Below are 21,140 nucleotides of genomic sequence, written 5' to 3' on the forward strand. Positions count from 1 at the left end.
TACTAATATTGAATGTATTTGAATTGGATTTAATTTATTATATTTCAATTAAATTATATAAAATTTTATCATAAATAATTTTTTTAAATTTAATATCTACAAATACTCACGAATATTTGCTTCTGCCTGAACAAAATAAATAAAAACCCATAAAAAAAAAATGAGCAGAAATAAAAGGCAATTTTCTATTGACACCGAAAACGAAAGGAGTCCATGGATATTCCTTGTCATTCCTATTTAAAACAGTTAGATTGTTAAAAGAGGAATGGAGGTCCATTTAACCCACGTGTCATTGATTCATTGGAGCAGCTATGATTATAACTCAATGATAGTGAATTAGATTTGGAGAACACCTTCCGAATAACACCAAATCCTGAACCTCTCAACTAATGGCCAAGAATCACGACAGATATTGCCATCATCACCAAATTTTCTTCACAAAAACAGCGGGTAATTTTCTCCCTCTTCCACAACATATTTGCATGGTGGAACAATATATAAAAAAAAGCGGGGTTAGTTGCTTCACAGCAAGTATATCCAAATTCAATAACTGAGCGCTGAGGCTACCAAAACATAAATAATTGCCATAATTTTCTTCTCAATTTCCATTATTTTTCATTCAACAAACCGTTGAATCACCAGTGAACAAAAGGAAAGAATGCCTCCCATGGCAACAATTCCAACACACAGACCTGAGTTGCATGCTTTGTTCTTCAATCGGTCCATTAGCTGTTTCAAATGCCCAAAAATTGTTGCCTCATGGTCCATGTAACTTTCAAATATTGTTTTTCTTTCATCGTATATCTTCTTTTTTTTTCGAACCATTTTATTTTGTTGGGTTTTTATTTATTTATTTATTTTGGGATATTGAACACGAATAGGGCACATACGAAATCTTCCCCAATATTGGAAAACACTAATGATAATAAGACGACGACTAATTTGAAGAAGAAAGAAGAACTTTGTGTGCAGCATTTAAGGCCACCGATTCCAAAAACCGAAAATTTAGGGTCCAAGAATCTTCGATTTGAACGGTTGCAGCCATCTGATCAAGAAGTGGCTCAAGGAAATAGGTTTGAATTCGGGGAATTTGTTGCGCGTGAAGCTGTGCTTGATGAAGAATATTGGGTATGTCATTTATTGAATATTGATTTTTTTTTTTTTTTAAAGAAAGGAACATTGATTTCTATGTATTTATGTGTTTATTTTAAATGTTGTGGTAGACAGCGGCATGGCTGAGATCAGAATGTCAATGGGAGAATAGAATGTATGAAAGGTATGATACATATACATCAGAAATTTGGTTTTTGAGAATTCTATAATATAAATATAAACCATATTAAGATAGGTACGAGTAAACGTTGGCACCAATAAATTTTAAATGGGACACTTTGGTCTTTGTTAAGACTCATTCCTCGCTTTCAATCAAATTTTTAATATGTTTATTGGACGTATAAGCCCCTAACAAATTTTATTATAAGACCATTAGGTCTCAAAATGATGAAGGGACCAAAATGATTCTCTAGGACTTCTAGAGATTAAAATTTTATTCAGGAGCAAAGTGTTCAATCTGAAATTCTTTGAAAACCAATTTAGTTTATAGTCAATAGGAATTGTTGGGCATTGTTTTAACTACTAGTAGTTTTTGATCGAGACATCTGAAGGGATCAGCCGAAGGGTGGTCCATTAAGTTTGCATTGATCCACAGTATATGAAAATCTGGGTACCACCATGCCACTGATTCTCGTTGTGTTTTATCCAGATATATTGATAACTTCAAACGGAAATTTGCTGAGCAGGTAGAGGTTCGGGATAATTATTACTTCGTGCAGTGTATATATTGTATGTCTTAAATGAAAATCTTGACAAGAATTCCTATTGCATAGGAATTTATTGCGTTAAGAAGGCGGTGCAAGGTTCTAAATGGGGAGACCTGCACATGCATTATCACGGTAAATCAATCTCATCTTAGATCCTGATTTAGTTTACTTGAGATTTCAGGTTCCTATATATGAGAAAGAAAACTTGTTAAGTTCCTCACGATTTGATGATAGTTGATTATTTGGGGTCAAGTTTGTCAGGTAAGGAAGCAGCACAACAATTTAAAACATTCAGTATTAAAAAGTGTTGTGGGAACCCTTGATTTGAATATCCGCTATTTGCTGCAAGGCGAGACCTTTCCCGGGGTATTACACTTCATTATTTTCTAATTTCTTATTGATGAATGCATCTCTTGTTCTGCTTAGCCTTATGGTTGTGATGCTTTAGCTTTTCAATTGTTTCTTCAGGAACACGTAAAGGCTCCACTTTTTGTTAGCATCGACAGAACGGCACCGAGCAGATATGGCTACATTGCAAACTTATGTGTCACCAAACCAGCTCGACAACAGGGAATAGCGAGCAACATGTTATATTTTGCTATTGAAGCTGCAAAATATAATGGTAATATGAAACATTGAAGTTAGAGTCGCTCTTACAATGTATGCCTGATACGTCACACATTTGACCACAAGTTTAACATAAATTCCTGTTTTTAACAGGGGTGACTCAAATATATGTTCATGTTGATAGAAATAATAGGCCTGCACAGATGTTGTACCAGAAGTTGGGCTTCCAGGTAACAAAGTTTTATGAATTATTTTCCATTATTTTGAATTCTAGTTAAAAGTCAAAAATCGGTTATGATTTACCATGGTTGTTTAACTTATGATGATGGAAGTTCCATGTTCTATAAACCTATGAAGTGGCTTGTATTTTGATGTTATAACATTAATTTTCAATTTACTAATTTTGATAAACTAACAATTATCAATAAACCGCAGGAGCGCATAACTTGAAATATTAAAATTATTCATATTATTTCTTGGGAATAAAGTTTCTTTGTTCAATTTTGAGGATTCATAGATGCATGGGTCTTGGGTATTTTCAAAATGTTATTATACTAGTTGGAGTGTTGATTCCACACTAATAATAGTTTCGCCATTTTTTGTACTAGATTTTATTGCTTCTAACCTTGGTGTATTTCAGATGGTTGAGACGGCAAACACCAAATTGTCGCTAGAGGAAACATTCTTGCTACGTTTGCAGACTTAAATACAAAAGATTATTGGTTATACTTCAATTGGATGGTTCTGGAGCTGGTGCGAGTTTCAAATTTAAAACGCTTCATGTTCCCGTAATTATTGGATGTAGATATGTTTATGTTGTTCGCAACTCGCAAGTAATTAGCTCCCCTATTTAGTGCATCGCTCTTTTTGTAGATGCAAGTATGTAACAGATTCTATTCTTCCCATAGTTAAATTTGACGAAAGAAACAACTCAGATATATTAAGAATGAACAAACTGAATATGGATCCAATTTATCTCGCAATTATTGGATTTATGTTGGTGGGTATGATCCCATCCCCATTTTTTTGTATTTCCCTTTGTTAATGACATGCCATATATATATATATATATATATATATATATATATATATATATATATATATATATATATATATATATATATATATATATATATATAACTTTGCTATTTTAATTATTAAATTATATTATTATACACTAACAATGTTAAGAGTTTTACATATTGATTCAATTAGATTCATATATTTAGATGAATTTTTAAATAGTATCTTTGAAAATTAATTATTTTTATTGATGTGTTAATACACAATGTATAAAATTCTTACACTATCTGTATATGAAAATTAAATTTCTATATTAATACCTAAAACTAGATATAAAAAAAAGGCCAATTGAGGCCTTTAGTATTTATAAGGTTTAGACCTTAACATTTGACATTTGAGGTTTGAAATTTTCAATTGATTCATTTGTCCAAGATTTTGAAGTTTATCGTAGCACATTGCCATAACAGAATCAAGAATGTTATCGATAGAAATTCCATTGTACTATACGCTAACATTAATTTAATTTAAAGCCTAGTGTTACGTGTATACTAATATCTAAATTCTTGCTTTTTCATTTTGAATTGAATTTATTCTTAGGTGTTTTAATAACACGTCTAGATGCTGCAGCAATGTCATGTCCACCATGGACAAGATATGTCTTCAGTCATGGCAGTGTTATAGGGTTGTGCTACTCTATTTTGGCAGTCATGGCAGTGTTATACGCTCAGGATGATTCTATTTTACAGGTCATTAGACACTCACATAGTAGGTGAACAAGTGCACATTTTTGCAAGATGTTTTTTGGTTAGAATGGGGCTGAAAAGTTGCACATTTATCAGAATTTGTAGGATGGGAATTGGATCTTGGTCAAATACTCCATGCATACCACCAATCGAGTAGGATCCTAAATCATGCATCACATCACATGTATTTTTCTAATGGAAAAGTATAGGGTATCAATATACTATCTGCTAACTTATTACTAACAATAATTAATTATTGTATTTTAAACACATGTATAAGAAGACACATTCAGAAAATATATATATAAAGACATTTCTATTAGATACAGTCATAAAAAAGACATTTTTGTTAAACACATCCACAAAAACATTTCTGTTAAACACAATTATAAACAAGAGTTGGCAGAAATTGGCAGAAATGCTATTGATAACGTAGCGAAATTGTTCTCTAATAAAGGGATACGATTCGCTCTGTTGAACAAAGTAAAAAAATAAAAAGGTACACGATTCCTTCTCATATCATTTGATCCTAATAACAGGGAATATGGTACTCCCTAAGCAACCAAAATATGCATCTACAATAACTCTTTGAAGGGAAACCCAACTTGAGTGTCAAAAGTGTTTCTGGGAAAGACATAAAAAGTAAACAACAAATTTACACGATAATAAGCATACACCCTTTAGAATTTGTTCCATATTCATATTGGTAGAAAGTTTTCACCTGGTCTCATTCTTACATCGAAATATATTTTACTTATGCCAAAAATGTCACCAACTACTACGTAAGTTCATATCTGGTACTAATCCTAATTTATACACCATCCATGGATACTGACGAATAATTCAAAGCACCCTGATAAGGATCAGGGACTTTGACATGACGCAACAAAGGAGAGTTCTGCAAACCAATTATCTCAAGCTGCATGTTTGAGTGGCCCTTCAGAAAAATATCTGTTACCTGCAGAAAAGACATCACATTAAAACCTTTTTCCAACGTCCCACTACTCCAATCAACATTCATTGCACCATATTTTATGATGCCATCATAGTTCGACCATAGATACGGCGTGAAGTATAATGATTGATATACCTGTGTGCATCCAAAAAGATTAAGTGATATCAGTGACGAGCAGCTATCTACTATTAAACCCAATGCATTGTCTGTCAAATTTCGGCACCAAGATAGATCTAGAGCACGCAAATTTTTTGCATGGCTTGCAAGTGATAGGGCTGTGTGGTAGCCAACCTGCATTAAATAGAACTTGGCCCTCAGAAACTGAAACAATACAACTTATCACGTGTGTAAAGAGTTCTTTTTTCTTTTTCTTTTTCCTTTTTTGAATACTAACTCAAATAGGAAGGATGTTTTGACACTTAGTAAACCACACAGCAATTCCAGCTCCTCACAAATGCTTAAGTGTGCATATGTGGTGGGTTATATAGCATTTATAGCCATATGGGGAGAGAAACACGGAGACAAATAAACGAAGTACCTTCTTAACACTATTAAGTGACAGTTCTTGCAAGGACTCCCCACTTGTCTCCAAAAATGCAGCAATGGCTTCATCACTGCATTAGCAAAGGGGAACAAAAATTTAACAGTTAGTAGCAGACCCTACCAACATAGATATTGAATTAGATAAAATTGATTATCTCAAATCCTGAGTACAAAGGACCATTTAGATCGAAGACTACAAGGGAATCAAACACTTTTGGATGCATAAAAAATGTATAAGAGTTCAAATTCGAAAATTTATATAGCAGTCTTGATAGTGCAAAAACCATTAGAAACTATTTTGAGTCGTCTGTTGCAAATAACAGACTGATCTAAGAAGCATCCTAATAAAAATAAGAAAAGATATATGCTCTGTCTATACTAAAGAGAAAGATAGCAGGGAAAATAAGGACCTGAAATGATTACGGCAAAGCTTCAGTGTATGAAGTGCACGGCAATGATTACTTAGATAACCTATGGATAAATCTGTTAATGTCTCCAAGTGCATAATATCAAGCACGCATAATCCATGACAATGTTCTGCAATGATTTTTATTGATGCATCTGTCACATTTCTGCACATCAAAAGAAATGTAAATCAACAAGTTTTGACAATAATAGAAAAATATGGAGTTTAAATCAAGGGGAAATAAAAGTATCCAAATTCACAAGTAATAGTTAAGTCCACATACGATAAGCAGCCAACCAAAGTTTGAACCAACCACAATGACGGTTTCAAATAAAATTTTCGGTCATACACAGGAAAATACTTACTGAATTTATGTATCACATCTTAAAAGAGTTTCCAGACATGAAACAACCATACCTAACTCTGATAATACTTAGTAGTTAGTACTTACACACAATTTTGTAAAACGAGCTCTTTTAAGTTGTGACCCCGAGCAGTGATGTAATCCTTGACAAATTCATCACAAACAGTTTTAACACTGGCTACTGACAAAACTTCCAAATGTTCAAGCTCCAGAAGTGCTGGCAGAACCAGTGCAGCATCAATGCCATTGCATTCATCGAGATACAATTCCTTTAGAAGAGATCTTAATGATTCAGCCAAATGAAAAATGCCAGAAGATGTGAGAAGGGAGCACCGGCTGAGGTTGACTGATCTAAGTGCTGGAGCAGAAGAGACAAGTGCTCGCAACCCTAAATCTGAAAGACGACATGCACCCGTAATGGATAGGCTAGTTAATCTAGGCAAGTGCCCCCTTGATTGTGCCAAAGTAGCATATATTACATAATCTGCCAAACATCGCCCACACTGGTCGAGTTGCAGCACCTATTCAAAATGTAAATAAAAATAACCAGAACTCAGGTATCTGTGATGTTAATAATAGAAGCAGACAAGAAGTTAATCAAATCTTCAACAATACAATTGAAATTGAACAAGCCAAGAATATAAACCTTTTAAAAAGAACAAAGATTCCCAGTTACACAATCAAAATATAGCAAAATATAGTACCATAAATACTGGCAAATAAGTCAAACATAAACTTAATAGAAAATCTAACACTAAACTATACGTGAGATGAATCACCGTTAACACATAAGTTCAAAACGAGCATATTACATAGAAGGACGTACCACCAAATTGGTAGTGTCACACATTTGGAAACATTTAATAAAGTGCTCCTCCGACAGCCAAGAGCAATTCCTCAACCGAATCTCTGTGGGCGATCCACAAACAAGTAGTCCAAAAAAGTGATCGGTAATCCTATCCGAGTCACACAACAATTGGCTAAGCCTGTGCCTCAGGGAATCAGGCACACTGTCAAGTGAAGCTATGTCATCAACATTCCGAGCAAGAATATCAAGGCAAAGCTCCTGCAATGAAGGGGCCAAGAACTTTCTACCGGTTAGCGCTTGATTCCTCTTAGGAACCCACTTAATAGACTCCACTAAGCTTCTTTCCGAAGGCCCACACCCTGTTTGAAAACTCTTCTTCTCCCTATCCCGTATGATCTTCATAGCCGTTGAGAAAGGACCTGGCCAATCCTCAATCTCATGCTCAACTTCAGGCTCAGGAACCGAATTGTCATTGGTGTTTTCTTCATCTTCAGCAGTGAAATGAGCAAATCGGGATGCGTTCTCCCTGGCTATGTCCCTAAACCGGTCCATCCTATTCGAGCCATGCTCTCTTTGATTACCATTGTTATTGTTGTTGTTGTTAGTGTCTCTTGATCGTTCTCGAGCTCTCATTTGGACAGGAACTGCATTACCCTCTTCTGAAGGGAGCTTGGCATCTGATCCATTCTCCAATGTAGTTTCATGAGCAACAGCATTGCGTGGTGGTTCGCCATTAGCAACAACCGCAGATTTCCCTTTCTCTTCCCTGCTGAGTCTCCTTCGTCCCACACTCATGCTTCCAACTTCCACCGTAACCGCATCTCTGCTGCTGCTACCGCCGCCCAGTTTCCTCTTCCCACTATTACCAGAAACAACATTTTCCAAACCCTCATCAATATTCTGCTTCTCGATCTTCACCGCATCAACATAACTATTTGTGTCCTTCGTTTCACACTTTTGCTGCTCTTCTTCTTCTTCTTCTTCGCTTTTCTGTGATATGGTTTTCCTACCACGCTTGGCGCTACCACTTCCCGGATCGCCGTTACTGACAGCGTTATATTGGTTTGCTTCCATTCCTCTCATGAGAACCTTCTTTCCTGACCGTAAGTTCAGAAAACCCTTCCCACTCTCGTCCAACTTGACAGTTGCTGTTCCGGAAACAGCTGACCTGCCCTTTCTTTTTCCCTTTCCACTGGCGGCGTTTCCGGTGGGGCCAGAGTCGGTGTCATTGGAAACCCTAACGGCGGTTGCGGTTGAACCATCGACAGCACCGAATTGGGGAGGATCGGAGTTTGGAATGGAATTGAGGCGGAGACTGCGTCTACGAGGGGGAAACGAAGAGGGTTCGTTGGTTTGGGTGGGAGTGTGCGGATGCATAGAGTCGATGGTTTTTGAAGATTTTGGTGTAGTTTTGGTAGGTACCATTGTGTGAGTGAGAGTGAAGTGCAAGTGGAACAAGTGAAAAGAGGGGAGGGGGAATGAAGAGAGAGAGATTTGGAGATCTAGAGAGAAAAATAAGTTTTTTTTTTTTTTGAAAGCGAGAATACTTTTTTGGTAGGTTATTGGCGAGGGATTAATTATGTCATCGAAGGAGGAAAGAAAGAGGAATCCAAGTGGTTGGTTTAGTTGGCAAAAGCAGGAACCTTGGTTTTAAGTGCAGACTGCAGAGTGTAGAGAGTGGAGAGTTGGGAGAGATAATTGAGAAGGGCGAGCGGCAGAGTGTCTTGCGTTAGGTTTTCTGGAAAGGAGGGAAGAGAAACTTCTCCTGTACACTTGATGTACCGGTCTATCTTTCCCGCCATATCGTTATTTTATTATTTTTATTTTCCTTTTTCGTTTTTATCGGAATTGAATTCAGAGGTATTTTCATAATCAAAAGTCAACATCGAACCTGCATCAGTAAATGCAGTCAAATCACATGATCAACAGTAATTCAACTAGTAATTTAAGTAAAAATTTACTTGGTAGTTATTTTTATATAAAATTGATAATTAAAATTTATTTAATAATTTAATATATTTAATAAAATTATTTTTTAATAATTTTTAATTATTAATTTTATATAAACATAATTACATGTTAATTATTACTATAAATTATTGTATAATAACATATCAAATTTAATAAAATAAATATAAAAAAATTAATTTAATTTTGAATTTAGGATATGTACAATATTTAGGAAAATAAAATGGCCTCATAACATAAGAATTTGCTATTTGTTTGGCCTAGTAGCCGGACTAGTACATGACTCGTGTTTGAACTTTGAACCCTAATTGTGGCATTTTACGAAATATTTTTCGTTTTAAATCATTGTAAAATGAATTATATTTTTCTTAATCATCTCTTAATTTTGTAGCTATTATCAGCACAATTTATATGTTTTATTTCAATTTTGCAACTATTGCTAGCAAAATTAAGGAAGAATATTTGATAACTTTGAAATTGATTAATGTTACATAAATACACTCTTGCATTAAAGAACAAACACGTGAGAAATATTAAGTGAAAATGAGATTAAGTTTGATGCTGGTTCAATTTCGTCTTAATTTAACAAATTTAGACCAAGGCTTGTTAGAAGCTCCTATCTTATAGGGTAAAAACTGAATTTAGGACACTTACAATGCTTTACAGGCTCAATTTTTTCGTTATGGAACCATAAATGTGATGTGCCTGAATATGGAAATAGGGCTTGTTAAACCAAATAGTGGGACAGCTTTATGTGAGTGGCAGGGGTTAGAACTCGTACGGTCCAAATTTTGTATTGGAAAAAATTGGCTAACAAGTTGGAGAGTTTGATTTGACAGGAGCTGAAATTTGAATTTCACAGCATGCAAATCGGACGGTATATATATATATATATATATATATATATATATATATATATATATATATATATATATATATATATATGATTTTTTGTATATATCTAAAAATGAAGTCGCACGGTCCAAGTTGTATTTTTTAAATTTAATTTGAATCAGTTCTCCCTAATCGGTGGGTCTGATTTATGGATATTGTATATATAAAAGTGTGTAACTCGTAGAAGAGTCTCAAACCCCGTCTTCTTCTTCTTCATCTTGCTCGGCTTCTTCCTCTGGTTTCTTTCATTTGTGTTTTTCTCCCTCTTGGTATGTAGCCCAAAAATCTGGTAGTGTAGTTTCTATTGTTATTTAATAGAGTGAGAGAAATGAATGACAGAGTTCTTTTAAAAGTGTATTATTTTGGCCATTTTTTGTTACAAACATTTGAAGGAGTAAAATTCATTTTTGAAAATCCGTTAGATGTTGTTATTCCCTTCACAATCTCATTTAAAGAGCTCAAAGGTGTGATCTGTAAGAAAATAGAGATGTCAAGGAAAATATATTGTATTTTATACAGATATCCCATACCGGTGTTTAGTGGATTCGTCCAATTTTAAACCAAATATGTAATGGACGAAGCGAGTTTACAAGAGATGTTTTCAATGTATATTGAAAGTCGTGCTCAAATCTCGTTCATCGAGTTGTACGTTGAGTTCGAACAATCTGAGGTCGACCGGAATATTGTACATGAAGATTACAATAGTGACAGTGAAGAAGAGTTCGAAAGCAATTACGAGGTTGTTGGTCCAGACGGTGATGAAGATCAAGGTAACGGCATCATAGCTCCAAATGTGACAGACGTGGCAAATGCACTAGCAAACGAAGTGCTGTTTGAGGAGCCATCTTGAATGCGAGTTTTGGATTTGGATGCCATGCATGTTCCAGAGTTTTAGAAATATATAAGTGCAGGTACGTGGTTGCCTATATTTATAAATAGGATTAGAAGCTTGTAATAATTTAGATTGACCGATAGATCAAATAGTTAAGTGAAGTGTGAAAATATACTCAACTAGCATTTGTTTATCGGTTTATTTAGTTAAGTTTAAGATAATAATATTGTTAGTTAGTTATTGATTTAGTTAAAAAAAATTAGTATTTATTAATCAGTATTTAATTACGTGTTTATATTGTTATTTTGTTTAGAATGAGATAATGACCAGATGTACAACTTATTTATATCATAATTGATGCTGTGAGTATTGATTTACTTCTAGTTTTGTTTATTAAATATTCATGTATTAAGTATTTTCTGTTCGGCTGCCTTCGCCACAGAAATTTCTATTGTCGCATAAGGTGAATTTGCCGTTGGGATGGAATTCAGTTTCAGGGAAGCTGTTATTAAGGCAATGAAAGAGTATACCATTCGAAGAAGTGTAGACTACCGGGTGTATGAGTCAGAGCAGTTGACATTTTATGCCAAGTGTACACAGTATGAGTCAGGGTGTGATTGACTTGTCAGGGTTACCATGATCAGCAGGAAGCACTGTTGGGTTATAAGGAGGTATAATGGTAGTCATACCTGTATTAGAGCCAATATTTCTCAGGATCATTCTAAGCTGGATTCGATCACAATTGCAGAAGTCATCAAGCCGTTGGTCAAAGCTGACCCCTCGTTAAAGGTAAAATCAGTTATTGCAGAAGTGCAATCGAAGTTCAACTACACCGTCAGTTATCGGAAAGCATGGTTGGCTAAGCAAAAGGCAGTAGAAAAAATATATGGAGGTTGGGAAGCATCGTACGAAGCATTGCCTATATGGTTTGAGGCCATGTATCATAAGGAGCCATCAACTGTCGTCCATTTTGAGACTATGCCTGCATATCAAAGTGATGACTTGGTGACTGATATTCGGGTATTGCGTAGAGTATTTTGGAGTTATTACCACTGCATTAGAACATTCCGACATTGTAAGCCAATTGTCCAGGTAGAAGGGACTCACTTGTACGGAAAGTATAAGGGTTGTCTTTTAGTGGCAGTTTCACAGGATGACAACAACAATATCGTCCCAATTGCATTTGCTATTGTGGAGGGAGAGACTTCTGATGAGTGGCACTTTTTTCTCAGTAACCTGCGACAACATGTTGTCACTCGGGATGGTGTGTGGCTGATATCCGACTGATGAACGGATAATTTATACGCTTTTTGGCATTGTTTTTAGGTAGTTTTTAGTAGGATATATTTACTTTTAGGGATGTTTTCATTAGTTTTTATGCTAAATTCACATTTCTGGACTTTACTATGAGTTTGTGTATTTTTCTGTGATTTCAGGTAATTTCTGGCTGAAATTAAGGGACTTGAGCAAAACTCTGATAAAAGGCTGACAAAGGACTGCTGATGCTATTGGATTCTGACCTCCCTGCACTCGAAATAGATTTTCTCAAGCTACAGAACTCCAAATGGCGCGCTCTCAACGGTGTTGGAAAGTAGACATCCAGAGCTTTCCATAAATATATAATAGTTCATACTTTATTCGAGATTAGACGACGTAAACTGGCGCTCAACGCCAGTTCCATGCTGCATTCTGGAGTCAAACACCAGAAACATATCACGAACCAGAGTTGAACGCCAAACACACGTTACAACTTGGCGTTCAACTCCAAAAGAAGCCTATGCACGTGTAAAGTTCAAGTTCAGCCCAAGCACACACCAAGTGGGCCCTGGAAGTGGATTTCTGCATCAATTACTTACTTCTGTAAACCCTAGTAGCTAGTCTAGTATAAATAGGACATTTTATTATTGTATTAGACATCCTGGATCCTGGATGGTATTTTGATCCTGTGATCACGTTTTGGGGGCTAGCCATTCGGCCATGCCTGGACCCCTTTCACTTATGTATTTTCAACGGTGGAGTCTCTACACACCATAGATTAAGGGTGTGGAGCTCTGCTGTACCTCGAGTTTTAATGCAATTACTACTATTTTCTATTCAATTCAATTTATTCCTGTTCTAAGATACCATTCGTACTTCAACCTGATGGATGTGATGATCCGTGACACTCATCATTATCCATCCTTATGAACGCGTGCCTGACAACCACTTCCGTTCTACAAGCGAGAGCTAGGGTGCGTATCTCTTGGATTCCTGATACACGATGCATGGTTGCCCCTCGCCTGACAACCGAGCCTTCCATTCCGTGAGATTAGAATCTTCGTGGTATAAGCTAGAATTGATGGCGGCATTCATGAGAATCCGGAAAGTCTAAACCTTGTCTGTGGTATTCCGAGTAGGATTCGGGTATTGAATGACTCTGACGAGTTTCAAACTCGCGATTGTTGGGCGTGATGACAAACGCAAAAGAATCAATGGATTCTATTCCGACATGATCGAGAACCGACAGATGATTAGTCGTGCTGTGACAAGAGCATTTGGACCTTTTTTACTGAGAGGATGGGATGTAGCCATTGACAACGGTGATGCCCTACATACAGCTTGCCATGGAAAGGAGTAAGAAGGATTGTATGAAAGCAGCAGGAAAGCAGAGATTCAGAAGGAATACAGCATCTCCATACACTTATCTGAAATTCCCACCATTAAATTACATGAGTAACTCTATCTTTATTTTCTGTTTATTTATTTATTATTCAAAAACTCCATAACCTTTTATTATCCGCCTAACTGAGATTTACAAGATGACCTTAGCTTGCTTCATACCTACAATCTCCGTGGGATCGACCCTTACTCACGTAAGGTATTACTTGGACGACCCAGTGCACTTACTGGTTAGTTGTGCGGAGTTGTGACAAAGTGTGATTCATGTTTGAGAGCGCTACCAAGTTTATTGGCGCCATTGTTGATTATCACAAATCCGTGCACTACCGACCGGCACGAATCCATCAATGCAGTTGTGGCACGCAATAACGGAGCTTGACCTCTCAGAGCTTTCCACATGTTTTGCATCAGGCATATAGAGTCAAATTTTCTGAGAAAATTCAAGGCACTGTACCTACAAAAACTGGTCATCAATATAGGTAACGTTGAGTAATTCTAAGTTCGTTGCTAATAGAGTTACCTTTAACAAGTGCTTGTCATCCATTTTTTTACAATTGTTTTTTGTTATCGTGCAAGTTATTCGCGGATGGTGCATGAGTACGAAGTGCGTTACCAGTGTTTATGAGAACGAGGCGAGGCTTACACTAACTGGTTAGACCGAATTTCCCACGAACAGTATGCGTTGGCATTTGATGGTGGCTACTGATGGAGCCACATGACGACGAACCAAGTGGAATGTATCAACTCAGTGTTGTGGGGTGCACGCAATCTCCCTATCACTGCTCTTGTCAAGCAACATCTACAGGCTTAACGAGTTGTTCACCCGAAAAAGAGCTGAGGCGGAAGCACGGGTTAATGCTGGGCATGTTTTTTCTGAGCTCGTGACCTCAAAGTTGCATGCAAACCAGCTAGCATCAGGAAACATCCAGGTCAGTTACTTCGACTGGCAGAATGAGGTCTTTGAGGTGCGTGAGATGCCAAGTGGACTGGAATATGCCGTCGACCTCCGTTGACAATGATGTAACTGTGGTGAATTCCAGGTGGACCGGATTCCTTATCGACATGTATTTGCATGTTGTGCAAATCATTGACTGGATTGGAAAGGGTATGTGCATGATGTGTATAAGATGGACCAAGTTTGGCGGGTGTACCGAGCTAGGCTTAGGCCACTGGGTAATCCTACTACATGGTTGTCTTACAATGGGCCTCGATTTGTACCGAATCCGTTCCTGAGACGCGTTACGAAAGGTCGCCCCTGGATGACGCGCTTCTTGAATAAGATGGACACGCGAATGTTTGATAAACCCCAATTTTAGGGTTTATCTTGTGTTGAATTTAGAGGGTTTTGTCAACTTTTCTCCCATATATCCAATGAAATAGCATGGTTTTGTACATTCCCCTTTAATTGTGCTTAAGAGTGAAAACATGCTTTTTAGGTATTAAAATAGCTAGATTTAATTCACCTTGATTCTATTAGGTTCCTTGATATGTTTGCTAAGTGATTTTAGGTTTAGGAGACAAAGATTGGATTGATGGAATGAAGAAAAAAAGCATGTAGAAATGGAGAACTCATGAAGGAATGAAGGAATCGCAAAGCTATCAAGCCCAACCTCTTCGCACTTAATCGACCGTAACTTGAGCTATAGAGGTAAAAATGATGCGGTTTCAGTTGCGTTGGAAAGCTAACATCTGGGGCTTCAAATTGATATAAGATTTGCCTTGGTTTCCATGCGTCTAAGGATGTGTGCGTGCACTGTACGTGTACACACTGATGGGTGCACGTAATTCACTTAATGCAACTCGTGGCCAGCGATTTTTGGAGCATTTTGAGCCCAATCCAACTCATTTCTGATGCTATTTAACCCAAGGATTGAAGAGGGATGAGGCATCTTTAGTCATAGTTAGTTTTAGTTTAAGTTTTGGAGGGAAAGTTAGTTTTTAGAGAGAGAAGCTCTCACTTCTCTCTAGAATTAGGATTAGGTTAGATCTAGATTAGGAATTCTTATATCTAGGTTAATTTCAAGCTTTGATTCACTTTTCCTTTTGTAATTCTTCTTCTTCGACATCTCTTCTCTCTAGTTTAGCATTTAATTCTTGTAATTCTCTACTTTTATGTTGATGCATTTTTGTTCTTCTATTTCTCTTTAATGCAATTTATCTTTTCATGTACCTTTATTGTTCATTTCATTTGTTGTTGTTTAATTCCTTGCAATTGAGTAGTGTAGATTTACTTTCCTTGCAATTTTACTATGCTTTTCCTTTTATGCCTTCTAAGTGTTTGATGAAATGCTTGGAAGGATGTTAGAGTAAAATTTTAGTGCTCTTGGCTTGCAAAGGTAACTTAGGAACTCTTGAGTTACTAATATCCAAGTAATTGATGATTGGGATGCATTGACTCTAGTTCTCACTAATTGAATTAGTGGAGAGTTAGAACTTATGGACTAGGATTGATATAGCTCATTTGACTTTCCTCTACTACTAGTCAGAGGATGATTTAATGAAATTGATCCTTGCCAATTTTCATGTTGTGGTTAGTGATCGGGATAGAGATCCTTGACCACCAAACCTTGTCAAGACCTTTTTAGCTATTAGTTTACTTCCATTGCCATTTATCTTTCATGCCTCTTATCAAAACCCCAAACATAACTCATAACTAATAACAAGAACACTTTGTTGCAATTCCTAGGGAGAACGACCCGAGGTTTGAATACTTCGGTTTATAATTTTAGGGGTTTGTACTTGTGACAAATAAATTTTTGTATGAAAGGATTATTGTTGGTTTAGAAACTATACTTGCAACGAGATTTCATTTGTGAAATTCTAAACCGTCAATTTTTCGTTCATCAAAATGGCACCGTTGTCGGGGAATTGCAATGGTGTTGTGTTATTGGTTATTGTACATATGTGAATATTGTGAATATGCTTCTTTGTTGATTGTTGCTAGTTTTAGTAGTTTGTTTTCATTATTTCTTACTAGTTTTTGCTTTCATTTTCCCTTGCTATCATGAATTCTCACTTTGGCTATGAGTTTGGTTCTAACTATGTTGTAGGAGATGTGAATTTCAATGACAACATGCATCAAGGATGGGATATTCAAAGGTGGGAGGAGCCATATGCATATCATCAATCTTCATGGCAACAACCTCCACCAATACACTATGAACAAGAGCCATTCCATGATGCATACCTATCCAACGGCTATAGTGAATTTCCTTGTGACTATCAAGAACCACCACCATATGCCTATGAGCCATATCCTCAATATAGCTCTCAACCATACTCACAAGCTTTTTTTCACCAAACACCTCCACATGACCCTAATTCTTATCTGCCATACCAACCACCTTTTGAGACACATGAGCCATACATAGAACCACCCGAATTCCAATGTAATTACTTCCAAGAACTACCACCTTCACACCCTTACCAAAAGGAACCACCTTCTTATCATGAATCCTTTCTCCAAATTGATGAACCTTCCTATCCACCCCATTCCTCAATGGATGAAACCCTTGGCCTTATTTTGCTAGGGCAAGATGAAATAAAAAGGGATGTGCAATAAGTTATGGCTACCTTGACCGAGGTGGTAAGCCAATTAGCCTCCCAATGCTTGAATACTCAAGAGACTTCCCTAGCTACATGTGAAGAGTCCAAGGAAGAGCATAGCATAAAAAAGATATTGGAAACTCTGGTGGAGAAGGAGGAATGCCACTTTTTGTTAGAACAATTGGAGGAACCTATAATCATTGAAGAAAAGGAAGAAGTGGTTGAAGATCTAGGAGATGCAGAATCGCCATGGGAATCTAAAGTTAAAGAGAACCCCTCCAAGAAGATTGAAATTGATATTGAGGAGGAGAGTGCACAACCTCCAAAATAATTTTTGAATGAATACTTGGAAGGAATGAAGTAAGAATTGAGTTCCCTTGGTGATGAAGATCATGCATCCAAACTTCTTGGTGGTGAATCCTTTGAACTTGAAGAAGTTTCTCCTAATGAGATAGAGAGCAATATAGAGGTAGATTTCTCTCTTCCTCCCATTTATGATTTGAGTGATGGAGAAGAATTAGATGAAGTTGACGAACAAAGGATTGAAATTAAAGAAGTTTGTCAAGAGGTGGAGGTAACCAAGGAAGAACACAAGGGAGTAAAGATTGGAAGGACATTGGAAATACCTCTCCCCAAGCCATCACCATCCATTCTCTCATTCAAGTGGGCAAACCTCTTATCTCTTAGCTTTCTTGTCCCACTTGAGTATGGTTTGCTTGAAATGAATGGTCAACTTAGAGCATTTTGTGGGATGAAGCGTAAAAGAAAGATGTTTCGTGGTTGGCGTTGCAAATCAAGGCTCATCATGGTTGATACTTCAAAGATTAGATGCAAAGGTTGGACTAATGCTCAATTAGAGGGGTCTAGGAGGATTGTTGGGCACTTCATCGAGAATTCATCTTGCTTGCTACCCGGAAGGATTAATAATGATAAACTTCAAGACGGGTGTGAAAATAAGGTGTGGGATCCCGGATTACAAGAAGAGGATCGACTTTGGGAGCCCCAAGCTTGTGAAGAACTCCATCAAGACTTGGTGAAACTCATGAGAAATCTTGGGGCACAATGGAGAACCAAGCATTGGTGGGAGTTCTAAGATGAGTTCAAGCACAAGCCACCTTGATGAGGAGCTCCCCATAAGTCCAACTTAAGGACAATAAATAAAAGTGCTAGGTGGGACACACCCCACCATGGTAAACTCTTTCCACTCTCTTCTAAATTTGATTAATAAGTGATTTGAGTTTCCATTGTATGTAGTTTTTCTCTTTATATCATTGTTTTAATAATTTGGTTGTTAGCTACTTGTGGAGCAAGTCTCCCTTGCTTGTATTTGAAAAGTCTCAAAAAGCCAAAAATATTTTTTGTATTTTTACAATTTTGCTTGGTTTTGAGTCGAAGGTAGTGTTAGGGAAATTTTTAGCTGTTTTTAGTATTTCTGGAAAAAAAAAGGGGAAGGACGCGCGCGCACGCTGTACGCGCACGCATCCATCCGCAAATGCAGCATCATTCTTGAATCCAGAGAGTTAGGTCAACGTTGTGCAACCACTAAGCTCTGCGCTTAAAGTCAGGGTGCGCGTACGCGTCGATGTGTCACAAAGCTGCACTATCATCACAACCCGAGAGTTGTGCTAACTCTGGGCTAACATCAAGCCCAGGCCCAACACTACCCGCACGTGTGCGCACCTAGTGCGTACGCGTCCTTCTGCCAACTCCCGTATCGGCGCGTGGGCATGTATGACGCGTTCACGTCGCTAAAAAAAAGAGAGTTTTTTTCCTCCTCTTCCATTTTCTTTTGTTTATTACATTTGTATACTTCTATTCTTTGCATTTCAATTTTTTTATAGCCTGTTTTTATTTTATTTTCTAAGTTTTTTTCATTTTAATAATGGTGTTGAATCCTTATACTCAATTGTTGAGACTTTCTTGCATTATTTTGGTGCTTCGTGACTTGTTGCATTAATGTAATATTTGTCCTACACACGAGACTAGTGCTTTAGTCCTTCCTGACTCATCATTCTTTGTTTTTATGCCTCGTCATCAATGAGTTAGGATGGGACCAAACGCTCTCATGCTTATGACTAATTTTGTTTGTGTCAATTCTTGTTTGAACTTGATGCTCAACATGCTCTTTTAGCTTTGATTTTACCCTTGCATCAAGTATTACTTGATATTAGGGATGGCAACGGGTCCCCATGGGGCGGAGACATGCCCCCGCCCCCCGCCCCCAATATCTTTCCCCGTCCCCGCCCCGTCCCCTCCCCGTCCCCATGACGGGTAACGGGGACCCCATATCCGCCGGGGACCTGGGTCTCCGCAGATATCCGCGGATTTTTGTAAAAATTAAAAAAATTGAAAAAAATGAAAAAAATTAGAGAAAATCAAAGATAATTCTCAATTGCCATTACAAACATAATATCCATAGTCTTTAAAGACTTAAATAACAATAATAACAAACATAAACATCCAAACATATCCACAAACAACCAAATATTACATAATCAACCAACCATATTCATAAACAACCAAATAAAGTTCATGACATCATAAAAATATAATTCCACCGTCTCAATCTTCCTTTCATCCCGTAATGGTAGTGATGGTAGATTCTGACTTACTTGAATCCTACATCGACAAGAAAACAATTTAAAGTTAAAATCATATAATAACTCAATAAGTCAATAATATAAAATCACTTTAATTCCAATCATGAATCAAAATATTCTCAATCATGAATCAAAATCACTTTAATTCCAAATCAAATCAAATAAAATCTGTGAGTTATAAATCATGAAATTAACAATTGCTATTCATGTAACTGAAGAGATGGATGAATATTCCTTAAGCATGCTTCAAAGAAAATCAACAGAATTAGAAAATCAATAAATATATATGTTATTAATCTCGTCAACATTATGTTTATAATGCCTAATTTGATGCTAATTTTCTTTAGACATGACAATCCATCATTATAATTGGTAGTATTAGGAGAGTGCACGCTAAGAGACAAACACTCCACATGACTTTTGGCTCAACTAAATTTGAAGTTTCTATCTAATCCACATATATGAATTATTACAAGCGAACTATTTAAAAAAAATAAAAATTAGGCATTCAAATAACTATTCATCTTTATGAATCAAAATCACTTTAATCCCAAATCAAATAAAATAAAATCTGCGAGTTACAATTGTCAAAATCACTTTAGAAGACATAAATGCTAAAATTCAAAATTGATACATAAAATTAATAATTGCTATTCATGTAACTGAAGAGATGCATGAATATTCTTTAAGCATGCTTCAAAGGAAATCAACGGATTTAGAAATTGCATGTCGATAATTTGATATCAAACCAGGGTGAATGTTGCAAATTTTTTAGATTCAAAAAACACATTGATCTGGTAATAATCACCAGAAAATTATAAAAAAAATTAAAATACCAAAATAGAAATTAGAATCACAAATTTAGAACTCAGAACCTAATTACCCAAATTTAAAAATTCAGAATCAAATAACCCTAAATAGAAATCAGAATCAGAAACCTAATTACCCTAAATCAAAAATTCAAAATCAAATCAACCCTAAATAGAAATCATAACCAGAAAATTTAGAACTCTAAACTTAATTACTCTAAATCAGAAATCCAGAATCAAATCAATCCTAAATAGAACTCAACAACAAAAATTTCAAAGCCATAAGACTGACTTACCTGACGGAGAAAAAGGGCAGACCAGTGAAGAGCTGAAGACCAGCGACGAGGAGAGGACGACGTGGCCGCCACAGTGAGATCGAGACCTGCAGTGAGCGACCGAGCCACTCAAGGGTTGGGAGGCGGCGCTGAGGAGAGGAGACACAAAGGAGAGGAGAGGAGACGGTTCGGTGATATTCGAGAAGGAGAGGAGATGAGACGCGGCAGTCAGCGGTCGGCGGTCGGCGGTCGGCGATGTTTGAGGAGAGGAGACGAGACAAGATTGATGGTTTCACGGTGAGGAGTGAAGAGGAGAGGAGTTTTTTTGT

At 36.8% G+C, this 21,140-nt stretch overlaps 2 protein-coding genes across 3 annotated transcripts; one reads left to right on the forward strand and one right to left on the reverse strand.

Moving 5' to 3' along the window:
• The first annotated feature begins 342 nt into the window (after positions 1 to 342).
• LOC112790506 (GCN5-related N-acetyltransferase 6, chloroplastic) lies at positions 343 to 3,418 on the forward strand. Of its 2 annotated transcripts, none has more exons than XM_025832944.2 (9): positions 343 to 768; positions 882 to 1,128; positions 1,224 to 1,276; positions 1,763 to 1,799; positions 1,887 to 1,952; positions 2,082 to 2,186; positions 2,289 to 2,442; positions 2,541 to 2,617; positions 3,028 to 3,418. In XM_025832944.2, the coding sequence occupies exons 1-9, from the start codon at positions 659 to 661 to the stop codon at positions 3,091 to 3,093; spliced, it is 915 nt and encodes a 304-aa protein (XP_025688729.1). In that variant the 5' UTR covers positions 343 to 658; the 3' UTR covers positions 3,094 to 3,418. The 2 variants fall into 2 exon arrangements, with proteins under 2 accessions (XP_025688729.1, XP_025688730.1); XM_025832945.2 differs by having other exon boundaries at positions 344 to 762.
• A 1,224-nt stretch (positions 3,419 to 4,642) lies between these two features.
• LOC112790507 (DNA repair protein RAD7) lies at positions 4,643 to 9,042 on the reverse strand. The gene is made up of 6 exons (XM_025832946.3): positions 7,248 to 9,042; positions 6,509 to 6,942; positions 6,062 to 6,223; positions 5,647 to 5,722; positions 5,244 to 5,399; positions 4,643 to 5,111 (listed from the first exon to the last, which is right to left on the reverse strand). Exons 1-6 carry the CDS (start codon positions 8,652 to 8,654, stop codon positions 4,965 to 4,967), a joined length of 2,382 nt encoding a protein of 793 aa, XP_025688731.1. The 5' UTR covers positions 8,655 to 9,042; the 3' UTR covers positions 4,643 to 4,964.
• Between the last annotated feature and the right edge of the window lie 12,098 nt (positions 9,043 to 21,140).

This window comes from Arachis hypogaea, chromosome 3 (genome assembly GCF_003086295.3).
Source record: "Arachis hypogaea cultivar Tifrunner chromosome 3, arahy.Tifrunner.gnm2.J5K5, whole genome shotgun sequence".
Taxonomy (NCBI): Eukaryota; Viridiplantae; Streptophyta; class Magnoliopsida; order Fabales; family Fabaceae; genus Arachis; species Arachis hypogaea.